This window comes from Lepidochelys kempii, chromosome 10 (assembly GCF_965140285.1).
Source record: "Lepidochelys kempii isolate rLepKem1 chromosome 10, rLepKem1.hap1, whole genome shotgun sequence".
Lineage (NCBI taxonomy): Eukaryota > Metazoa > Chordata > Testudines > Cheloniidae > Lepidochelys > Lepidochelys kempii.
The window spans coordinates 11,236,458-11,260,638 of NC_136389.1; the positions used below are offsets into that span (position 1 = coordinate 11,236,458).

General features: G+C 44.5%; 1 protein-coding gene across 3 annotated transcripts in view; it reads left to right on the top strand.

The window, feature by feature from the left end:
* The first annotated feature begins 10,723 nt into the window (after nucleotides 1-10,723).
* GNA12 (G protein subunit alpha 12) overlaps nucleotides 10,724-24,181 on the top strand; it is a 74,043-nt gene continuing 60,585 nt past the window's right edge. The window contains exon 1 of one of the 3 annotated variants that reach the window (XM_073361966.2): nucleotides 10,724-11,183. In XM_073361966.2, the coding sequence (XP_073218067.2) occupies nucleotides 10,869-11,183 (315 nt within the window). In that variant the 5' untranslated portion in view covers nucleotides 10,724-10,868. Of the gene's footprint in view, nucleotides 11,184-11,230; nucleotides 11,447-24,181 lie in introns of those variants that run through there. The other 2 variants (XM_073361965.2, XM_073361967.2) reach the window with 2 other exon arrangements.

Below are 24,181 nucleotides of genomic sequence, written 5' to 3' on the forward strand. Positions count from 1 at the left end.
GCCCCCCACTGCCAGCTCCAAGTCTCATCCCCTCTGCTGTGTGTCCCATATCACTCTAATCATCCCTGAGCTGCAGGCCTCCGGCTGCGAGCCCCAAGTCTGACAGCCTTTGTTGTAAACACCACTGTAACTTCCTCTTAATTATCCATCATGTGTTCTTGGCTAAAAAACGAACGCTTTACTGCTCCCTAGATCTTCTCATCTCCATGTCTCCGGTATGAACTCCGCAGCTCCCTGTCCCTGATAACCACGGGCCTGACTGTGAGCCCAGCTTTATTCCCTAGTGTGGTATTACAAAGAATATTGAACTAATGGGGGGGATGTTCCAAGACTGGGAATGCCACAGAACCGTACCTCACCCTGTTTCAACTGATATTTAGCATTGTTTGGGGTTTTTTGTTTGTTTTTTTTCTGCTGCCAGTAAATATCCATTTAATGCCAAAACTGGATCCTCATAAAACAAGCTTAACATGATGATCCGATGAGAATGTCAGTACTATCTATTCATGACATCCTGGTGATTGGATTCTGGAATGATGGACTATGATCGTTTTGGACACTTTTGAGCCCCTCTCCTTCTTCTGAGCACCATCATATTGCTCCAGACATTTTCATAGTGATAGAGGCAGTGTTTAGTTGCAGCTTTTATGCATGATATGTACCTCGCGTGTCCCTAAAGGGTCTTATGTCCCTTTTGCAACAGCTCAGAAAATCTCAGTGTGGCAGATTACACTGAAAATATTATAAACGGGCTGTGGTGAGTCAAAGGGAAATACCTCCATCTTGTAACTGCCTTGTCTCTGTCATCTGACCCTTACATGGAATGATTTCCTTGGATCCACACTGCATTGCAGCCATTTGCTAAAACATTCCAGATTTATCAAAGACGCTGTCATCTTGCTCCCTCCTGTTGGAGGCACTTTGATTTGGGTTATTCTGGGTTCCTTGTTCTATCCGGTCCTGCCACCCACACCCAACTCCCCCCTGTGTCACCTGTTCCTCTTCCAGCCTAGGTTATAAATGATATCCGTTTCATTAAATTCATTCCCTGTGTAAGTGGGGGAATAGTCCCGCTATTGTGGGGAACCTTCCTGGCTTCTGTACTACCCCGTGAAGTGGGCTAGCGAAAGGATCTGAGTCCTCGCTCCCACTTCCTTTACCCAGTGGCCTCCCTGCCCTTGAGGACTTCCCTTCCACTCTCCTGTCTGGCAGAGTCCTTGTAGCCCCAAGATGGCTGGACCCAGGATTCCTGGGGGGCTCGACCCCCAACCCTGTTGCAGTCATCTAGGACGGGCTAGGGTGTCCCCACTTTGGGGTACTCTCTCTGCACTGGGCACTTTTTTGACCCACTGACCATTACATACAAGTTAAAGCAAATGCAAGTTATTTAATCAACAATTAATTTTAAAAAGAATAAGGAAAAATGGGAAAGGTTAAAGGAAACACATCACCCCGCTCTGTGGTAGGGAACATCACAAACAGTGTCTCTGGAATGTCAGGGCAGTTCAGTCTGTTCCTTGTAAGTCCCAGGCCTTCTTCTCAGGTCCTGGTTTTGCTGCAGGGATGCTGTGGGTTGGACACTTGCTCCGGTGGTGGCCACACGCTCTCAGGCTCTAAGTGGTAGGACCCTTCTTCCCAGTGTCGCCCCCGCCCTGTCGGGGTTATGATCCGAGCCTGGCCTGCAGAGCCCCTTGGCTGAGGCGTCTCCCTGTGCTGGGCCTGCTGCCCAGGGTCCCCCTCGGTCTCCTGAGCTGTCACCGCACCCAGCTCTGGACTGCTCCAGCCCCAGCTCCATCACTCTGTCTCAGCACGGCTGCTGCTGCTGCTCTGCCTCCAGCTCCCTGGGCTGCTTCTCTGGCCCCTCTGGCTCTGGTTGCTGCAGCTCTGCTCCCAGGGCAAGTCTGCTCTCTCTGGCTGTGCCTCTGGCGTTGGGGCTCCAGCTCTGCTCCCAGGACAGGGTCTGCTCTCTCTGGGCTGCTTTTCTGGTTCCTCTGGATCTGGCACAGCTCTGCTCCCCAGCTCAGCTTGAGCCCCTGCTTTCTCCTTAGCTCAGCCCCACTCTGTCTGATCCAGGCAAATCCAGCTCACATGGAGGACGGGACCTCCCTGGCCTCCTGACTCCCTGATTAGCCTGCCCGCCCTGTCATTCAGGCTGACCTGGGGCATTGGCCTCTCCCCATTGTTCCTGGGGACTATCAGTCTCAGGGTCTGGATTCCCCATCGACCCTTTCCCCTTTTTAGTACTGGGAGCTTGCAACTAAAACACCCCCACTGAATGTTAGTAAGGGAGCAACAGTCCCCTTACACCTGGCTAGCCTCACTAATAGTCCTGCGCAGGGGGATCCCAGCTGCCTCCCAGAGCTGTAATTCAATTGGACTCACCAGCTCTTGTTCTCAAACCGCTGAGCTGCACTTTCCTCACAAAATTATGGCAGTAACAACATGGGTGCTGGAACTAGGGGTCCTGGGAGGGCTAACCCACCCCCAGGCTTGAAGTTGCTTCCGTCATATACAGGGTTTACAGTTTGGTTCAATGGCTCTCAGCACCCCCACTATACAAATTGTTCCAGCATCCCTGAGCAGCAATGTCCAGAGACTGAGTTAGAGCTGGAGGTTTGAGCAGGGACTGCATTATTCTGCATCTAATCCCTGCATTCTGACAGCAGTGGTGGGGTGGGGAGGCTGTTTAACAGGAACAGTGCATTGTTCTGCTTCACGGTCAGAGGCTGAAATGCCTTTGGAATCAAGGAGTTGTCAGCACAATGCTGCAAGCAAAGTAACTTGGAACATAAATAAGAGCTCTAAATACAGAGTCATGAGCTAGTTGCTGCAAGGCCGCACTCTCACTTCCCTCTTCCCTCATTCCGCCCGCAGTTGTGCTCTTGCTCTGCTGCTGGACAGCTGTGCTCCTGTAATAATGGATGGGGTGGAAAACCTAGACCTGTTCTCTCACTGGTGACACAGTGCTACACAGAGACACAGCAGTGACCAGTTATCCTACACACACGCTGCCCAGGACCTAGTAGTCACCACCTTCTGCTCCCACAACACAGGCTTTTATCACTTGAGGTAAAACAGTGGTTCTCAACCAGGGATACGTGTACCCTTGAGGGTATGCAGAGGTCTTCCCGGGGGTACATCAGCTCGTCTAGATATTACCTGGTTTTACAACCGGCTACATAAAAAGCACTAATGAAGTCAGCATAAACTGAAATTTCATAGAGACAATGACTTGTTTATAGTGCTCTGTATACTATACACTGAAATGAAAGTACAATATTGATATTCCAATAGATTTATTTTATAATTATATGGTAAAAATGAGAAAGTCAGCCATTTTTCAGTAATAGCGTGGCTGTGACACTTTTGTATTTTTATGGCTGATTTTGTAAGCAAGTGGTTTTTAAGTTAGATGAAACTTGGGGGTACACAAGACAAATCAGACTCTTGAAAGGGGTACAGCAGTCTCGAAAGGTTGAGAGCCACTGAGGTAAAAGATAACCTCCATCAATAAGCTGTCACTAGCATTAGGGTCTATAGTCTCCTTGTGGGCCAGACACTAGAGGGTGGTAACCATAGACACTTGGCTAGTCAGGTGAGATTTCATCCAGAAGAATATTTGCCCATGCATTGTGCTCCCGTACCACTGGGCAGATATATATATAAATGCAGGGCCATATGTTCAGCATAAGTCCAGTGGCAGCTCATCAATTAGTTTTCATTCTTGAGTGATTCAGGGGAGGTGCTTCACCACCATACTCAGACCTGCAGCTGCCCCTCTAACACTGCCACTAAGTGGTGCACACCAAGTTATCAATTCTCTTGGTTTGTTTGTTTGTAGCAAAATGAGCCACATTCTGCCCTGTGGGTAAAACCCAGAGGTCAGCTTCTGTGCAATCTAGCCATTGAAGTCAGAGCCTTGCGCTCAGCACCTGTCAGGATTTAGCTGAGTGAGTTTATCCCCAAGTTTAAATTGAATCTTTATTTGCAGCTTTTTATTTTTAAAAGCTTGTTCGTTGACAACACAACCCGGTTTGTCTGTACAACCCGGCCATTTTCCACCAGATTTTCTGCTAGTGAGAGCGAGAGCTGGACAGGACATAAAAAGCTTAGGCTTCTATGTGGCAATGCAGAGCAATACCACTTTGCTGAAGTGGAATGGTCCACAGCTTACTTTCTTCCTGGGGGAGGTTGGAGTGGCTAGTAGGCTTCTGTTCTTAACTCAGCTGGCTAGATCACACAGCACCTGGTTTGTGAATCCACTGGGGCTGCAGACCCCTGCTGTAGAATAAGTAGCTTGAGGCTGCTTGCCAGATTCTCAGTCTCTGTTCCCCAGGTGCTCTTCAAACTGCTTTCTGTTTATTCCAGTTTACTTTCTCACTCATTTCTTTTCCTTTGTGAATTGAAATATGTTTTTCCATTATTAACTAACTCCCTGCCACCCTGCTTGCAGTAAAGCCTGATTTATTTATCCCTTTCTGCATTAAGGGGATGGGATATTTAATCTCTTCTGTGTGGACTCAGACATATCATCTCAGTGAAATGCTGATCACTCCTCTGGTTAGCTTTCTGCCAGCTCTCCTCCGCCTTCCTGCTGGCCAGGTTCTGCAGCATTTACTACCTTTTCTTTAAATTACACAGTCCCCTCCTCCTCCTCATCAGAGACCAGTAAATCCCAAATTAGCTAGTAATCTGTTGTCTGAGTGCATGCGATTGTCTGTGACCTCCAAACTGTTCACCAGCTAAGCAACATTAAGCCAGGTCAGTACTTGGAGGAATATCTAAGTATTGCACTTTTGTTCTGGAAATTTACTTTTCTGTTAATAAGCGTCCCCTTTCCACAGGAATCTCTGCAGAAGACTAGAGAAGGCTGGTAATCACCTCAACCAGGGGACAATGAATAAACATTTCACAGGACCAACTAGACTCTCAAGCACTGTGGGCTAGCATTTTAAATCTATGTTAGATGCACATCTATAAAGTGAAAAATGAGGGTTACCCCTATGCATGGACACATGCATACAGTCTGGCAGTGGCACGTTCTTTCAAGTGGCAAACACTTACTGTAAGTACTGCTGTTTTGAAACCCTGAAAATATTGTGTAGAAGTGGAAAGAGAAGGTTGTCCACCTGCAATTTTCAGTGCAAAATTACGTGGGTAGATTCCACACCATAAATTAGAGGAGGGGAGCCAGGAGTTCCTTGTAAAAGAGCTCAGATTCTCCTCAGAGATGGACTCGCTCCGTGGCAACTCAAATACCACCAAACTTCATGTTCCAGTTGTTCTGTCTGTTCTCTGAAACGAACCCAGGCAGAGTGAGCAGAATACTGATCTCCACACCAAGGCTGGACCTCCAACATACCAGCCCATCAATGACCTCATGCAAACACTGGGGACAGTGTTTCATTCTTCTTAAAGTGCAGGTGTGAAGAAGTAGGTGACAAGCAAGTGGGTGGCCCTGCATTTGTGAGTGTCACCTCCAAGATTCAGGTCACTGGACAGCTCTGCAATAGATTAATAAAATTGACATCATTGTAACCTTTTTACAGCTAGCACCTGGCTTCTTTTTTTTAAGTAACTAACAGAGCCCTTGTTTGAATCTGAGAGAATAACCAAAGAGAACATCTGTTGTCCCCTTTATATTTGAGCTTCACTAGCAGGTCATGCACATATTAAGCCTTGCTAATTTCCTACTGCTTTGGGAAGCTCTATATTACCCATAGAGATATTTGGCTCAGCATCACGAAATAAGTCATTTTAAAAAACACTGCAGAAAAAACCAGGCATAGTTTAGAAGTGATTGTGATGAGTTCCGTTCTCAGGAAGCTCCATTTTCCCTGGCTTGCGTTTGTCATTTTTGCCAAGTTGTTTTTCTCCCCGTTTCTCATGTTATTACTGAGTGGTTGGTTTTATAATATAGACGTCCCACGGACAAGTGTGAACCAACAGGACTACTTAGGGCTGCACCTCCCATGCTCAGAAGCCACAAGCCCACCACTATGTGTGCTTTCCCAGGACATATGCCCATTCTCAGATTCCAGTCCCTGTGTGCTTTCAAGACCCATCCTCCCAGGCAGAACATAAGAGCCAGCCTCTGTGTTTTCTTGGGACATAACCAAACATTCAGAGAGGCCCATTGCTTGGACCCCAAAGGCCCATGTACTCTGATGACAACACATCATCCCAGCACAACTTGGCGGTTCAGTCCCTGTACTTTCAAGACCTAGTCCTGCACTCAGAACCACAAGTCACAGTCCCTGTATGCTCTCAAGATATCCCTATACTCAGAACCTAGGCCTTGTGAGCACTTGAGGCCTACCCTTATACTCATCAGGACACTTGGTAGGGTACACAATACATACCATGTTGCAGAAATTCTATGGGGAAGCCACAAATTAGATTTAAAAATATCAGCTTCTTTCAACTACTAATAATTTGGAGACTAATAGGAGGTTTAGTGTTTTGAAAGTTAATTGAGTGACAGTGGCTGGCGCTGCGTGGAAAGAACAGGTTGCTGCCAACTAGTCTGCGAATGAAGATTAATTGGGTAAAAAGTCACAATTTACATATTTCTTTTATTCCAATTTCATCCCCTAGGGGACAAAAAATGAGTGCTGCAAAGAACATGCACAAAAAATCCCTCTGCCACAAATTTTATAAAAGAAACAGACTTGCTTTGTCCCTCCAGGCCTGTCTCAAGCTCCCGCGCTGTTTAGTGGTGGGTGCACCATCCGCAGCATAACGCATGCTGGAAATAAATTACACAGAGCAAGAACTGACTCTGTGTTTGTGAATTTAACAAAAGAAAGGAGAAAGAAGGAATAACTGAACAGAGAAATGTATTGAAATCACACAGAGTTGGAACATGCTATTGGGCCATCTGGCCATCCAGTCCACTGTGACCAATGCAGGATTGTTGCCTGTTCTCTTGTGCTTTGTCCAGTCCTGTTTCAAATGTCTCTTCCCCTGCCCTCAATAGCTCAATGAAGCCCTTAATTATGAACCTGGAGCCCATTACATCTTGGGAAACTTCAGATCCCAAATTACCGCCAATTGTGTAGGATAGGGGTTTGACTATTCCCAGGCTCCACTGTGGGGGAAAGTAAAGTGAAATGGAAAAAAGGCAGAAGCTGGGAGCCAAATTCATAATTAAGAGTCATATCCTGGGGATACTGAATAACATCAATTTACATTGAGTTCTTTGGGGATTACAGGTACTAGCGCTTTGAAGGATAGGGCCCTGAAAGAAAAAAGCCAGTTGTATTAGGGATGATCAGACATGTGGAGACTATCCAGTCAAGATTCCAATACCAGAAGCCTGAATTACCATACCAGATTCCAATACCGGGAGCCTCTGGTCCCATTGCTGAGATCTCTAGCATCCTCTCCATTTGAACAATTTTTTTCTGATTCCTCCGCATAAATTTCATTGTTTAATTTGTGTCTGACCATTTTCTTTTTATTCAGCTATCAAGAATACACAGAGAGAAGGCTGTCAAGAGATTCACATAAAACCACAGGCAACACAGCGACTGGATTTTCACAAGTGCTGGGCACCTGCACATCTCACTGATGTCAGCTGGAGTGACACCTGTGTTCTCAGCTGCTCTGAACAGCCATAGGATTTTCCCCCCACCTTATTCTTTTGACTCGTTTCTTTGTGGGACATTGGTGACATCTGGTGACTGAATTCGTGAATTACATGTAATATATTAGAGTCATCCAGCCCATGGAGATAGGTCCAATGCAGCATCTCAACCACTATAAAGAGGAAAGGTCCTGGAAGACAAAACCCCCATTAGGTCCTGCAATAGTGAGTAGAGGACAGTTTGTGACAAACTGCTATGCTCTGCTGCTCCAGATTCTTGCAGTACCTAAGTCACTGCACTTACTAAGACTAAAAGGGTTTGTTTTGGAGTGCTCACAACAGCATCATGTGTGGTTAATGTTCAGTCTGTACACTTCCAGAAAGGATGAGCTTGTTTTTAATTGTTCCCTGTACGTCTGTGCATTCAATAATTGAGAGGGGGACAAGAGAGGGGGGAGAAGCAACAAGATAGGGAGACATCTCTCTCTATCTTATTGAGGGTGTGTGGCTATTTATTGTTTGAGTTTGCAGCCAGAGGGTATTGGATCCCTGGCTGTTGTCAGGGAATCACAAACAGCAGGTCCAGGAGTGCTTTTTTCCACCAGTGCTTGGCCAGGAGACTGTGGCAGTTTTGTTCAGATGTAGCTCTTGCTCCTATAATCCATGCCTTTGTCACCTCAGCGCTGGATTACTGCAGTGTGCTGTACATAGAGCTACCCCTGAAGTCAATCTGGAAACTTAAACTGGAGTCTGCTTGTTGGTGGGAGAATAGGACACCAGTGCTCCATGAGCTCCATTTGCTGATTACTGCTCTCCACGGGAATTTAAATTGTTTGTCTTGACCTGTAAAACTCAACTCCAAACAGGTTGGGACCCGCCTACTTGGAAGATAGCTTCTCTCTTTGTTTTATGCTGCCACAGTTGCTATTGAAGGAAATGTTTGTGCTGGAACCCCTTGATTTGAAAGAGTTGGTACCAGGGGCAGAGCATTCTTCAGAGAGGCTCTCTCTTTTGGAATCTACCCCTCCGTTGGTCCAAAATAATGTGCTGATCATCATGGCACTTCTATTTCTCTGCTCTCATTTTGGGTGGAGGAGGATACTTGATAGAGACTGATGGTTCTGAAAGAGGGGAGATTTGGGGGGACTGAATTTTGTTTTGTTAGAGTTTACTAGGGTCTTAACTGCTGGTTACAATTTGTTTTGTTTTAACTTGTGTATGGAAACACATAGTTAAAGCAAACTAATAACTTTAACTTGGTTCTGTAGTGGCACTGTGAAGAGAAAAAAATGAAAAAACTCTGTCCCCTCAAATCTGGGATGACAAACACTAAAATGCCTTAATCGTAATTGTATGATTATTGCCTGGTGTCAGTACAGGGCACTTAACATTCATTGGGTGCTTTCCCTGTGCATTTCTGTACATTAACATGTAACATGTCCCTTCCAACCCTGATATTCTAAGATTCTATGAATTTCTTTTAAGTCTTAACTCTACATTTCTTGCGTTGGTAATACATGGTTTTGGAGACAACTATAATTTGTTTAACTATTGTTACTGCTCTGTATTCCTAAACTTAACTCTATTTTAGAGTCTTTGTCTTGAAATATAAAAGTAAATGGTAATACAACAAGAAAGTCACAATCATGCTGTTTCAATTTGAATTTCTTCCTTTATTAGGGCCTGAGGAGTAGCCTAAGAAATAATTAAAATGTACATGAGTGTCTGCTACTCTAGATTTTGCAGAATGTTTTATCATTAGACATTTGAACATACATTGATTCTGCAGCATTATCTTTTCCTGATGTGGAGGTCACGTCAGAGTTGCAGTTTCAGGAACCCACTTTTGATTCTAGGTGGCAGTTTAGAGATGGGTCTATTAAACATTGCTCTGCAGATTTGTTGTAATGGTTATAACATTTTGACTGAACAAAGAACTTTTGAATTGGTAGCGACACTCTCACTGTGGGACTGATCCTGCATGTATTAAAGATAGTAGGGATTTGTTCATTGACGTCAAGGGCTGCTAAAGCAGGACCTAATAAACTGTGCAGTTCCTCCTAGCTCATCGCTTAATACCTTGTGCATATGTTAGCAATACTCCTCAGCTGCTCTGTGTAGGAACAAGCCCTTGTGTAGTTCCAATAATGAGACGCTCACGCATGGCTTTCAATACACCAATCCTGACCCTGTTTTCTTAATAATCTGTGTAAGGGTTTCTACTGCCGTCTTAACTATACTTCTGATTTGATTTGATTTCAAATGCCGTTAACAACTCCAGCTATCAACTAACAACCCCCCTAAGCAATCCAGGAAGAAAGGAGCAACATATCTGGCTTATGATTTTTTTTTTAAACACAATTTTTTTCCCACCACCACTGAGTTCAAAAAGCCCAACAATGAGAACATCCGTGAAACCCAGACGCTGAGAGAGACAGGTTAACACCACCCTTCTTTCCCCTCCCCTTTCCCTGGGCCAATGCTGCCGCCGCCTCCTCCTTTTTAAGGCCTCTCCTCTTTGCTCCGCCTCCCTATGGACTCCGCCCCTTTGTCTCTTATTGGTGCTTCTGTCCTTTACCCCGCCTCCCCTCTTGGAGCTCCTCCTCTTCTCCTCCCCCGCCGTCGGATCTCCTCCCCTTGGCCCCTCCTCCTGCCTTCCCCCGCCAACTCTCCCTTAAGTGCAGCGTGTCCAGCTGGCTCTCGGCCTACGTTGATTGACACCCCGTTGCCCAATGAGGCGTAGGGTGGGCGGAGTGAAGTCCCGCCCTCGCCCCCACCCCTCACGACCAGCGCTCTGGGGGCGCCAGCCAGGCTAGTAGTAACCGAGGGTCCGGCAAGTTCGCTCCCCGCCCCGCGGCACCCCAGCGGCTGGCTGGGCCGACCTCTCCCGCGGCGCTGCGAGTGGGCGGCGCTCCCGCGGCCGTGTCCCGTTCTCCTCAGGCATCTGACCCGCGCCCCGCCCCCCACGGGCTGAGGGGCGCCGCGGCACCAGCCCCGCCCCGGTCAGGGCCTCCGGGCCGCGCCCCGCCGGCTCCCCGCTCCCCTCCCGGCCAGCGGCTCCCTGAGCCCCACCCCTCCCTTTCGCAGCGTGCCCCCGCCGCCTCGCCCAGCCGCGCTGCGCGGGGGAATGGGCGGTCCCGGCCCTTAGCCCCCCCCCCCCCCAGTCTCCCTGCCCCTCCTCAGCTGCGGCTGCTCCGAGCGTCTGGCTGGCCGCCGCCCGCTGCTAGGGGCGCTGGTGGGGTCCCTGGGGCTGTGAGTGCCGATCCCGTCCCCAGCAGCCATGTCCGGGGTGGTGCGGACCCTGAGCCGCTGCCTGCTGCCGGCCGAAGCCACCAGCCGCGGGGAGCCGCGGCGGGAGGGCAAGGAGCGGGGCCGGGACTCGGAGCGGGAGGCGCGGCGGCGGAGCCGGGAGATCGACGCGATGCTGGCCCGGGAGCGGCGCGCCGTGCGCCGCCTGGTCAAGATCCTGCTGCTGGGCGCCGGCGAGAGCGGCAAGTCCACTTTCCTCAAGCAGATGCGGATCATCCACGGCCGCGAGTTCGACCAGAAGGCGCTGCTGGAGTTCCGGGCCATCATCTACGAGAACATGGTCAAGGTACGGGCGAGCCCCGGGCTGGGGCAGAGGGGCCGCTGGAGCCCGGGCCCGGGGGTTGACCCTGCCACAGAGAACGGGGTGCACCAGCAGCTGGAGTTCGCGCCGACCTGAGAGCCACCCCCAAGGGGATGGGGACAAGGTTGGAGGGGGGACCCCATGCAGGACAAAGGGTTACTGGGCCGATGGAGTTCCGGGCCGCCATCTGGCCCTTTGGGGCTGCTGGGGTACAGGGGTTCCGTGCCACGAATGAGGGTGGCCGAAAGGTGAGTTTGCGTTCAGAGCCTCCTGGTTTTCTGGATTATCATCCAAGAAGATGTTTTCAAAGGGCCCAGACACCCATGGAGGGGTTCTGGAGAGACTTCTAAGACCCGGAGGAGAAGGAGGTATAGGTGTGGCTTATGTTCTGGGAAACCATGATGTGAACACCCTCAGAGGAGTTGGGATCCCCCATATTTGGAAGAAGCAAGTGAAAAGGAGATAAGGATCTCTCCCCTGAGGAGTGAGTGTTGAGGATCCTTTCCTGGAGGATGACCCTGAAGATGTGTGGGGGAGGTCTCCTGTATTGGTGTACATAGATTACAGGAGTTAAAAGCTGTAATTTGAGGAACATTTTTAAGAGAATAGGGGGGATCTTAACACCAAAGACCTGTGGAGATTGCCCCAAGGCCTGTCTAGGACATTATGCATGATAGCCTCAAGATTCAGAGTACCCCGAGTGGGATACTGGCGAAGAAGTTGGGCCTTCAGTCAATGCTTACATCTTTATTGTGGTGACCCCAGCACTCTGAGGCTCATGGCATGATGACTTCCTAGTGAAAGGATAGAATAGTTGCTGGAGTTCAGGGCCATAATGTACAAGAACATCCTCAAGGTGTAGAGAGCTTGGGGAAATTGACTGCCCACATCTTCTGCCTGGGGGCCTTAGGTGTTCTGCATAATAACCAGGTGGTGGTCATCTTTTAGAACAGGGGTTCTCAACCTTTTTCTTTCTGAGGTCTCTCCCAACATGCTATAAAAGTTCTATGGCCTAGCTGTGCTGTAACTGTTTTCTGCATATAAAAGCCCAGGCTTGTGTTAGGGGGTATCAAGGAGGGCAATTGCTTGGACCCCCAGACCATAGGGGGCAACACAAAGCTAAGTTGCTCAGGCTTCAGCTTCAGCCCCAGGTGGGAGGGTTCAGCACCCCAGGCTGCAGTCCCGCATGGTGGGACTTCAGCTTTCTGTCCTGGGCCCTAGCGAAGCTAATGCCAGCCCTGCTTGGCAGACCCCCTGAAACCTCTTTGTGGCCCCCGTAGGGGACCACAGATTCCTGGTAGAGAACCACTGTTTTAGAACAATCCTACTGGTGCATAAAAGCTGGTCGCCAAGGGAATACAAGGAGCCCTTGTGCTCAGAAAAATAGATATATGCTGTGTACAAGGGCTATTTCCCATATTCTCCATACAAATGCAGGGCTACCAAGAGGGCTTGTTCCCCTCTGGGGAAGGGTCCCTGCCTACATTTTTAAAAAAAAAAAAAGTCTTGCTCCTTCAAAGGTATCTGTACAGGACTTTCCTCACTTCTGCATGGACACATACTTGTGAGGAAACTTGTAGTTGCTGCAGGATTTCCTGCAAAAATCAAGGGAGGGGCCAGTGCACCATCTGAGATAAGGAAAATTGTTTCTGTGTCTTAAGATGCGCTTCCAAGGATAACCTTTTTATAACAGCGCTCTCTTTAAGTACAAGTTGAAGAAGTGACTCTTGCAGTCTAGAACTCCTTTAGAAGCTTCCGCTTCCTTCCAAACTGAATGGGAAGACCATTCATAGCTTAATTCTGCTACCTGAATTGCTTTTAAGAAGCACTACAAAAACATGAGGCAAGGCACTGAAAATGGGTGGTAGGAAGGGGAGGAAAAAAGGAGTTCCCTGTGGTATCAAGTGCCCTGGGTTGGCTTTGCACTCCACTGCAGCAGGAAGAAGTGGGCACATATAATGCACAAGGAGAGGTCAGACCACAAAATCCATAGCTTGACAACTTGCTTCTCTTTCTTCCCCTAGTATTCCAGAATGGGGGAGGAGGGAGGAAAGAGAAGAGTATCACTAGGTTTCAAGTATACCCAAAAGTGAGTAGTATGAATCTTGGATTAGTGTGTTTATTTTAGTGCTACCTTAACTGAGTTAAAATGATGGTAAAAAGCAGTGGAAATGTTTGAGGGTAGGAAAAGAAGTGGGACAGAACAGTATGAGAAACCCTAGTTATAATAACCCCTCATCCCTGGCCCCACCCCAGAGCCGTCATTCCCTCCACACCCCAACCCTTTGCCTGAGCACCCTCCTGCACCCTGAACCCCTCATCCGCAGCCCCAGCCTTGAGCCCCCTCCCACACCTTGAACCCCTCATCCCCAACCCCACCCCAGAGCCCTAGCTCTGAGCTCCCTCCTGCACCCTGAACCCCTCATCCACAGCCCCAGCCCAGAGCCTTCATCCCCATGCACCCCAAACCTCTGCCCCAGCCCTGAGCCCCCTTCCACACTTCAAACCCCTTGGCCCTACCCCCACCCCATGAATTTTGTTATGTGCACCAATATGAAGGTGATGCGTCACACACCACCTCCATATTGGTGCACATAAAATTTATTCCACACACGGACATAAAAAATTAGAGGGAATACTGTTTCAAACTAATGTAACCATCCATTAACTCTAAATGGAAATACCTAGATCATCTAAACAATATTGCAAACAGTAGATCTTAAACGTGAATTAATTGAATTTAAACAACTGGTCTTGTGCTCCACTATTTAAGCATTTTTAACCTTATAAAATATTAATTCTGCTTGACCCTATTGCTGACAGTTGAACTGCATTTTAGCTCCTCTTTCCTCACTATTTGTCAGCATTATCAAAGAGCAGTTCTGTTAAAGCTTCTAGAGTTTTGGGATCTCTGCTAGAAATGTAGTGTAAATATCTTGGATTAAGTGGTGACCTTTTATTCCCCAATATGATTAAATTTCTCTCTGAAAGAGAATAGATTACGCCCTCCTGATGGTTTGCATTGTGTTCTTTCTAAAGTGCCTCTTACAGTAGTACTTGATCATTTTATATGGATTAAAGAAAATGGCATGAATTGGTGCAGGTAGTTTGTCATATTGACTCTGATGTGAACTGGTTTGTTTCCTTTATTACTAACACTCCCACTTCTTTCTTTCTGACTTCACAGCCTCTTACTTTTCCTGTATCTTGTGGCAAATTAAGCATGAATGCACGGTTCTTAGACTTCTGCTTTTGGGAGGCACGGTTTAAAAACAAAATGCTGAAATAAGTAAATCTGAGATCCAAAATTTACTTTTCCATATAGTACAGGTGACGGTTCAGAGCCTTGCTAGCTTTTTCTGGCATTGTGGGGCAATCTTCAAATATGTTAGTCTTGCTTTGGTTTAAAGTAAATAAATAATCACTGGTTAACTAGGGTTTTGCTTGTTAATCAAGGCTAAGTTTCAAAGTAATTTTGAAACTTTTTGATGATTGAAGTGAAAAGCAGTAGTGTTAATGTTCTGCTTTGAGTACACAGACTCCATTACTTCAGCACACCCACCTGGAAGTGGAAAATGGAGAGTACAGGAGTAACTGCTGTGGTGTGTTTTTTAAAGAAGAATCTCAAATGTATGGAGAGACTGAGGAAGTCTTTGCATGTTGCAAGTTTCAGATCTGGTGAATGGCTGCTGCTATTCTGTAAAAATGTTTGTTGGAGTTCCGATCTGAGTGTCAAAGAACAAACTGAATAACTACTCTTCAAACATAAAATAACTACTCCCATTCTTGCTCCCTCTGACTAAAATTAATGAAGGTTTAGGGACTTCTGGCTGTACTGGGACCTGGTGAGTTATAACTCCGATGTTCCTTGTGTAAGATTGTTACTATTTTCTATTTGTTTTTTACTATTAAAATAGAGCACCACAAAAGTGGAAATGAACCAGGCTTCACTGCCTGAGAAAACAATTAAAATTACCCACTAACACCGAAGCAATGCCTGTCCCAGCACATGTGATTACTTCGAACAGAAATCTAACAGTTAAATTCAGCTTTAAAAAAAGCATAAAGTGTAATCTGTGGAGCTTTTTCAAATTAGTGTCCGTATTGAAATGGACCAAACCAATTAAAGCTGTAAGGAGCACTGAGTGACTTTTTTTTTTTCAGTCCACAACCTGAATAATTTGAAAGTGACTGAAAAATTCATATTTGAGTAGGAAGGGACTCCAGAGAAACTGTTGTTAGAAACTCCAATCCATAACTTAAGTTGTGGACTTTGAATAGAAAAGTTCTAGGATGCTGTACAGATGTGCACTCTCCTTATGGCTGCACAAGCAGAAAGGTTTGTGCTTGATCAGAGGTTTATCTGAAACACATACAAATTTTATGTGGCAATAGAAAGGGTGGAGTTGGAGAATACCGTTGGATTCAGTTGTAAATTGTACTTACGTGAGCAAGCTGATTGTTCTCCTTGGACACACTTGGCCCTTATTAGTTTGGGAATCCAGGGAGAAATGTCATCTCATTATTGGGAATTCCACAAGCTGCTGTGGTCTTGATCCACAGTGTTTTGGGTTTGCACATGAGTGAATTCGGTAACCTGTGAGGGAATAGTAATACTTGACCTTCAATAGTCTTTCACTGTTGAGGTAAAATATTCTGGGTATTGATTCTTGATTAGCGGTTTTTTGATTTGTAGTAGGTGTGGTTGATTCTTGATTAGTCTGTCACGGGACAATATCATTTTCTTCTCGATCGTGACAGCTGCACACCTCAAAGGACTGATGTGGTTCTATTACAACAGTCTTATCTATTGAATTTTCTTACATTAAAGCTGACTTTGTAATTAAAGAAAATTCAGTAGATAAGTGCTGTAAAAAAACTGTCAGCCCTTGGAAGTATGCACGTGGCTTTGTAATTAATTAGACCGTACACTGTATGATTGAATTGGTACTTAATTAGTGTTATCTTCAGTCCACTCTCAATATGTCTTCAAGATATGGATCCTTTTGTAATAAAACTACCTGCATCATTACCACCTTTACTCCTGACTTAACTGTAGAGGACCATTGTTGTTGAAATTTGTTTCCGGGTGCCCTTTGCAATGCACTTGGAATAGAATCAGTACGACACTTAATAAATTTCACAATGCAAAATAACTGTAATAAATCCCATCAACCCTAAGTAGATCTGGATAGTTTCTTGTTTGGGTCAGGAGGGAAGTGGTCAGTGTAACTGCCTACATCATGGCTGACAGGATAATGAATACCATCAACAGTTACTATCGATGCTTATTTCTTTGATAAATATTCACTCTTGATCCAAAATAGCATTCGGTGAACCCATATGGTTCTCACAGAACATGATTAGTCTTTGGAGAGTAAAGACACAAACCTTGACATTTTCCAGTCTTCGTCTCACATTTAATTTTTTTAAACCACTTGGGAATACAGAAGGTGGAGAAATCACCCCTATACCTAATTACAGTTCAAACAGATTCTCTAGCCATTGAAATACGCTTGAGTGATGGCTAGAGTCGCTGCCATTAGCATACAGAATATGAACTTGAGACCCCAGGGACTTCCTGTGCATGTGATAATTCATTTGTTGGTTTTCTGGGGGAGGGGAGATTTGGATGCCTAAATAAGGAATGTCTATACAGGCTCTAAGCACCCCTTCTGTAAATTACAGAAACAAAATTAAAGAGCCACAGCTCTTTTAGCAAATCTGTTTAATCTCAAAAGCCTGTGTTTGTATCATTCCATGCAAATAGAAACACCTGGCATTGTGCTCTAAAGGTCAACAGACCTGGGCTATCTTGGAGTGGGGGAAGGAGAGACTTTGTTCTAGAGCCACCAGCAGTCCCCCTCCCTTTCAGATCAAGAGTTCATGTTGATGATATTGCCACCCCAAAATGTTCAAAACTCATGAGTCAGGCTCACCAAAAAATCATGATTGGCTTTAAGATCATGAGATTATGTAAAATAATAGATGTGGTGATCTTTTTATTTGCCTCCTGCTTTTTGAGCCTTTAGAATACACTGGGGTCTCTCACACTGAAGCTTTTTTCACAGCCACGAGAGTTAGAAACTTACTTTTTCTTAAGAATGAAGGCTGGAATCATCACATATTTGCTTGAGTCCAGGAGCTGGGGATTTAAAGAAAACAATAATTATGAGACTCATGACAAAATCATGAGAGTTGGCAACACTGTATGCACCTCTGCTGATTGCAACTATGGCAGTATAGTATGAGGGGAGGGATGGTCTCAATCCACTTCATAGATCAGAATCAACACATTATGCTCAGAACACTAGAAGCTGCTTCAGCAATGTTCAACACATTAGCCAATTATGCGCTAAAGGTCAGTCATAAGTTCATAGCACTTGATCTGTAAAGATCTAAATTAAATGAAAAAACTACTAACATAATTTGGAAAGTTCTCAAAGGGCTTGTGCCAACCTGCACTTCTGGGTTCAGCAGTCACTCTACCTTGAATTCTAGTTGCAAGCTTCATTTGCAGCAAGAAGTTTTTGTTCTGCTGCATCTCTCCATCTCATTGGATTATTTTGGAGACAAGAAGTCTTTTCACAGTTTGCAGACAAGCAGACGTCACTGCTGCTACAAATACAGAGATTCCGCAGCTAATCCAAATGTTTCTTAATGTTTGTGTTCCTGTGGACTAAGTAAATGACACTTTCCTTTGTTCATATATTTTATTTGGCAGTCTGGAAGAGTAGTCATCTTTACTGTTTACCCTGCTCTCACCTGGGTAGCACTGGATTAAGTATTTACATATATTATCCTTCCACCATTCAAATAAAGTACTTGATGTAAGTTTCATGTTGAAGGTGAGGTAAGACTCAAATGCTAAAAGATCTTTCTGGCATTTTGGGGTATATCTCTTGTACTGAGTAACACTTCCATTCTCTAGAAGACTGTAATATTTTCTCCTCATAAATTACTACTTTTTCTATAGCAATCAAGAGTAAAACATCTATTTGGCTAAGTTTTAGCTATAAAAAAATTGAAGTTAATGGTATTGTCTATTCCTTTCTGATTCAAACACTCCATTAAATGAGGTAGCTGTATTTTAAACACTCCATTGGTGTGTTCTATGGAAAAAGCTTGTGAATTTTAACTCAGAGTGAATTCAGGAATTCAAGCAACTGCTTCAGAACACTAAATCACCAAAAATTCTTAATTTGTTACAAAATACTGTTTACCAAACACTTCATTAGTTTTTAATATAATACAGCATGGGGAAAATGAGTCTAGTCTGAAAACTACAGCAGTTCTTTTCTTCATGGTGAAGACCAGTGTTTCAGTGAGTGATTTTGCTGAGATAAGGTGGATGAGGTAATATCTTTTATGGGACCGTCTTCTGTTGGTGAGAGAGAGAGAGATGCTTTCAGGCTTACACAGAGCTCTTCTTTGGGTCTGGGGAAGTACAGCTCTATGGAAGAACAAAAGCTTCTCTCTCTTTGTCAACAGAAGTTGGTCTAATAAGAGATTAATTCACCCAACTTGTGTCTGGTATCCTGGGACTGACATGGCTACAGCAACATTGCATACAGTGATGATGTTGCTGACAGTCACAGTATTGTCAATATCAAGAGAACAAAAATAATGAGATTTTAAAAACAATGTTTTTTTCAGTCTGTCTTTTTAACTGTCCTCTACTCCTCTACCAATTCATTTGTGGTGGTAGTAGGTTGAAAAGTCACTCCTAAAATGCACACTTCTCCATGGCTGCTCAGATGGAGACTCCACTTACCCTCACTCCCAAGATAAGGGAACTGCCATCCATTTCCTGTTACTCTCCCCTCCTAGTTGATTCCCTTTGATAAAAGAACAGCTGGATGGTAAGTAGTTTGAGAACAACTGGCTTAATGCATCATGATTCACACTCATACATAAACTTATTACTTTTAGGGTTGATGAGTTACAGATAAAGATACAAAAACTTAGTCATATCAGTGATATTACAATACAGACTATGGAATTGGTTTAGTCTTTTGTAAGAAGGCACACTTCCCTGCTTCTCTCCTCTCTCCCACTTCTCTGCCAGAGATGGGTAGCACTCCCACATTCTTCCGGACCCCGCTCCACTCGTTTCCACACCCCATTCCCCTGCAGCCCCTTAATTTGCCTCCTGGTCTTCCTCATTCTCCCTGTCTACCTTGTACAGTGTGTCTGCTGCTTCTCACAGTCCTTGTGTCCTGTCTAGACCACTGAACCGTAGAGTTGTAGCCATTTTGCACATGGGCATGACTTCAGTCTCATTGAAAACAGTAGGATTTGGCAGTTTCATTGCCTCATGCAGATTGACTGTAATGAACTGGCAGCCATCTTGCTGGTGTCAGCCCCATTCACAGCAATAGGAGATGGTGGCCATTTTGAATGAGTGAAAACTCATCAGTTGGCAACCTTTCTTCACCATGTTTTCATGAGATGGGTTTTTTTTTAAAAAAAAAAACCTCATGGCTAGAGTCACGATGAAATCATAAGAGTTGGCAGAACTGCATTCATTTGTCACATCAGTTCCTAAATGTAGAATATACTATCTTGAATGGTGTAGTATAAACTATTGGCCATCTACAGTTTTTTTGTATGAGGTCTGACAACTTTTTTTTTAAATAGCTAAAAGCCTGGAGAAGGTTATTGCTTCACTGCTTCACATGTAGCTTGCTTACATTCTGTTGCCCATCCATTGTAATGTAGGGAAATGAATCATGTTGCTAATTACAAGGGAACTGAAATGCATTTGAAGTGGCTCCTTAAGACAATTCTTAGGTCAGATAGAGCAAACTTTACTAATGTTCAGTTATGTAGAACTCTGGATAGTATTTCATGTTAGTAGACTTAGGTGCTTGAGTAGAACCATCAGGTTGGTGGTACTTGAGTTGTTTGGTTCTTCCCATGTCCATGCTGATTTCATGGACATGAGCTGGTGGTTGCCAAAAATGCTTTATTTTCCTCTGTAGTACTTACCTCTGCTTCCCTCACCTTTATAATCACAGCCTATCTGTCGGGCTGTCTTCAGCAAGATATGTGATCTTTTGGGATAATGAAAGACTTCATCCAACGGAATACACCATTATCTTAAACGCTACGGTTTTTTTCCTTTGTTACAGCTAAGAATTAACTTTTCATGTGAAAGGTGTCTGTCTAAAACATTTCAGTAGGTATCTCAAAACAGTGTAACAATCTTTCCTTTCTACCAAATTAATTAATTACTTTTTAAAATAAACATTTTGCTCTGTTATTATCTAAAGAAATGTGATCAGTGCGTAACTTAAAAAAAACTCCTCTTTCCTGAGAGAGGGAACTTGCCTTGCAAGTAGAAATAATCCTTTTTTTCCATGCTAATGGTCATAGCAAAATAAAGAAACTGTTTTTCATCTTTCTGCAATTTATGGAAGACACCATCTCGTGAATTTGGATTTTTGTTGGTGAACTGGTGTGCATGACAATAGGCAAGATAAAGTCCTGATTTCAGCCTCCCATGTGTTACTGTAATACAAATACTAATAATGAAATTTTAGCTGTCAGGAGTATAACTAAAATGTTACAAAACAAGCTTTTTTGGCTCGGGTTAGTACTGTAGCTTGGAAAATCAAACTAGATCCTACTTTTAACTAGTCCTGTGCTATCTACTACAAATGACCAAAAAAAGGCTTTTTAAAATAAAGCCCATAGGCAGCAACAAACAGTCTGCCTCCAGGGCATTCATAGTTTGCATGTTGTATTCTAATATCTGCAACATAAGCAAATTCAAACCTGGGATGGATCACAAATAGATGAGGATTAAAATAAACTAGAGAAGTTGGCTGACATAAAGCTCTGCAAATTCTAGTTCAAGCAGTTTGGCTATAGATCCTATTGTTTTATTTACTACGTGGAAACCTTTATAACTGTAATAGATATTAAAAGGTCAAATCCTGAATATACTATTAAGTAGTCTGCTTTTAACTTATGAAATGCTAAATTCCTTTATTAGTTATCTGCTTGTGTAGTCCTCATTCTCTGTAAATACATTGATACTTTTATTGAATTACGTGTACAGGGAAACCATGCGAAAGAGTAGTTGTCTTCAGTGACCCATGATGGCCTGGGAATTTCAATTACACTTTTCTTCCGTACTTGAAAATGAGGACCTCATTTTAGATTGTATAAAACTACTGGTTCTTCAAGTACAGTATTTGAATTAATAGGGCAATGCTTTCTCACACTGGCTGTACTAAAAACTGGGTTTACTAGGGTTCAGATGATCAAAAGTTGTCTGTGCAGTCAGTCAATCTTTTTTTTTAGACTTTATTTGGAGTTGATGCTTAATGGCTCCTTTAAGGCAGTGGTTCTTAACCTTTACAGACTACTGTACCCCTTTGAGGAGACTGATTTGGCTTGCATACCCCACATGTTATCTCACTTAAAAACAACTTGCTTACAAAATGAAACATAAAAATACAAAAGTTTCAGCACACTATGCTTGCTTGAAAACTTGCTTACTTTCTCGTTTTTACTGTATAATTATAAATTGTTACCCCAGGTTGAGAAACACTGATATAGTATATAGAGCAGTAAAACATTTCACTGTATGAAATTTTAGTTTGTACGGACTTTGCTACTGATTTTCATGTAGCCTGTTGTAAAACTAGGTTAATATCTAGCTGATATTAACCCCCCAGAGGTATGCAAACTGCTGGTTGAAAACCACTGCTTTAAGGGATAGCACCATGACAAGAACACAAACTAAACTCTCCAGAGCAAGGAAGAAATGGAATGTTGTTGCTGAGGGTGATGGCAGAGGTAACAGCATCTTGGAGGGCTCTTGAAAGCTCAGCCAGCGAAGATCTGGAAGAGACCGACAAGGGGTCACTCTATGATTGCCTTGACAAAGGACAGTGTTATATGATCTTTTGATGCATTCCAGAGTGGTGAGGATTTCTTATGGTTTAATTTTGGTGTTCCTTATCTTGAACTTTATTGAGTTGAGAGGGCCAGGTTATGTAAGAATTTTTAAAACTTGTAAAAGTGGTAAATAGCCACTTTTTATAAGTATTTTGGAGTACAGCAAATCTGCATTCTCTCAGACAGCTGTCAAATGAACAAAAATGTCTAAATGAGATCTCTTCTTACATTTGGGAAGATGAACTTTGTGGTTCACTTGCTTCTGAGCTTGAAAGTAGGGAATTGTAACTTTCTGTGGTAATGCTGACCCACTGCATTGATACTAGAAAGCATCTTTATGCCTCCTAATTCTCCTTTTATGTATGGTGTACCAGTACAAACTCCCAGCAAGTTGTTGTTTATGTAACTAGATGGATCCCAATTGCTATTTCCTCACTAACACTTTTGGGGACAAATTGGGAGTTCTTGCGTCCCCTCACAAATGACTAAATCTAAAGGTAGCTCCTTTCACAAGGCTTTGTTTGGAAATAGTAAAACACAACTAAACAACTCTGTTATAGAAAAACAGACTAACTGGATCCAGTAGAAATTCTTAGTTCTTCATTAGATTGCAGCGCCTTCAAGGCAGTGATATCGTCTCAATATCCACAAGTCTGTGCAATTTGTGTAATGCAAACACACCTGTTAAACGTTTGATTTAATATACTTAAGCCATAAAATAGATAGAAACATAAGGAGGTTCTCAAGTCTCAGGGTTTGTCCACACAACGAAATTAGGTCAATTTTATAGAAGTCTATTGGTAGAAATTGATTTTATACAGTCAATTGTTTGTCCCCGCTAAGCTCATTAAGTCGGCGGAGTGCGTCCTCAATACCATGGCGAGCATCGACTTACGGAGTGGTGCACTATTGGTAGCTATCCCACAGTTCACGCAGTCTCTGCTGCCCATTGGAATTCTGGGTTCAGCTCCCAATGCCTGAAGTGGCAAAAACATTGTCGTGGGTGGTTTTGGGTACATGTCGTCAGTCGCCCCTTCCTCACTCCCTCTGTGAAAGCAACGGCAGACAATTGTTTCGTGCCTTTTTTCCTGGGGACGCCATGCCACGGCAAGCATGGAGTCCGCTCAGCTCACTGCTGCTGTTGTGAGTATTGTAAACACCTCGCACATTATCCTGGAGTATGTGCAGCAGTGAGCTAAGAGGCACCAGCACAAGGACGACTGTGGTGAGGACATGTACACAGATGTTCCTGAAAGCATGGGTGGTGGCAGTGGAGCTGGTTGATACAGTAGAACGCCAATTCTGGGCCTGGCAAACGAGCACAGACTGGTGGGGCCGCATAGTGTTGCAGGTATGGGATGATTCAGAGTGGCTGCGAAACTTTCACATATGTAAGGCCACTTTCCTTGAACTTTGTGAGTTGCTTTCCCCTGCCTTGAAGCAAGATGAGAGCTACCCTGACAGTTGAGAAGCGAGTGGCGATAGCCCTGTGGAAGCTTGCAACGCCTGACCTCTACCGGTCAGTCGGTAATCAGTTTGGAGTGGGCAAGTCTACTGTGGGGGCTGCTGTCATCCAAGTAGCCAGTGCAATCACTGACCTGCTGCTATCAAGGGTAGTGACTCTGGTGAAATGTGCAGGTCATAGTGGATGGCTTTGCTGCAACTGGATTCCCTAACTTTGGTGGGGTGATAGACGGAACCTATATCCCTATCCTGGCACCGGACCACCTTGCCAACCAGTTTGTAAATCACAAGGGGTACTTCTCAATGGTGTTGCAAACACTGGTGGATCACATGGGACATTTCACCGACATCAATGTAGGATGGCCGGGAAAGGTGCATGACGCTTGCATCTTTAGGAACTCTGGGCTGTTCGAGCAGTTGCAAGAAGGGACTTACTTCCCAGACGAGAAAATAACCGTTGGGGATGTTGAAATGCCAATAGTTATCTTTGGGGACCCAGCCTACCCCTTGTACCCATGGCTCATGAAGCTGTACACCGGCAGCTTGGACAGTAGTAAGGAGCAGTTCAGCTATAGGCTAAGCAAGTGCAGAATGGTGGTAGAATGTGC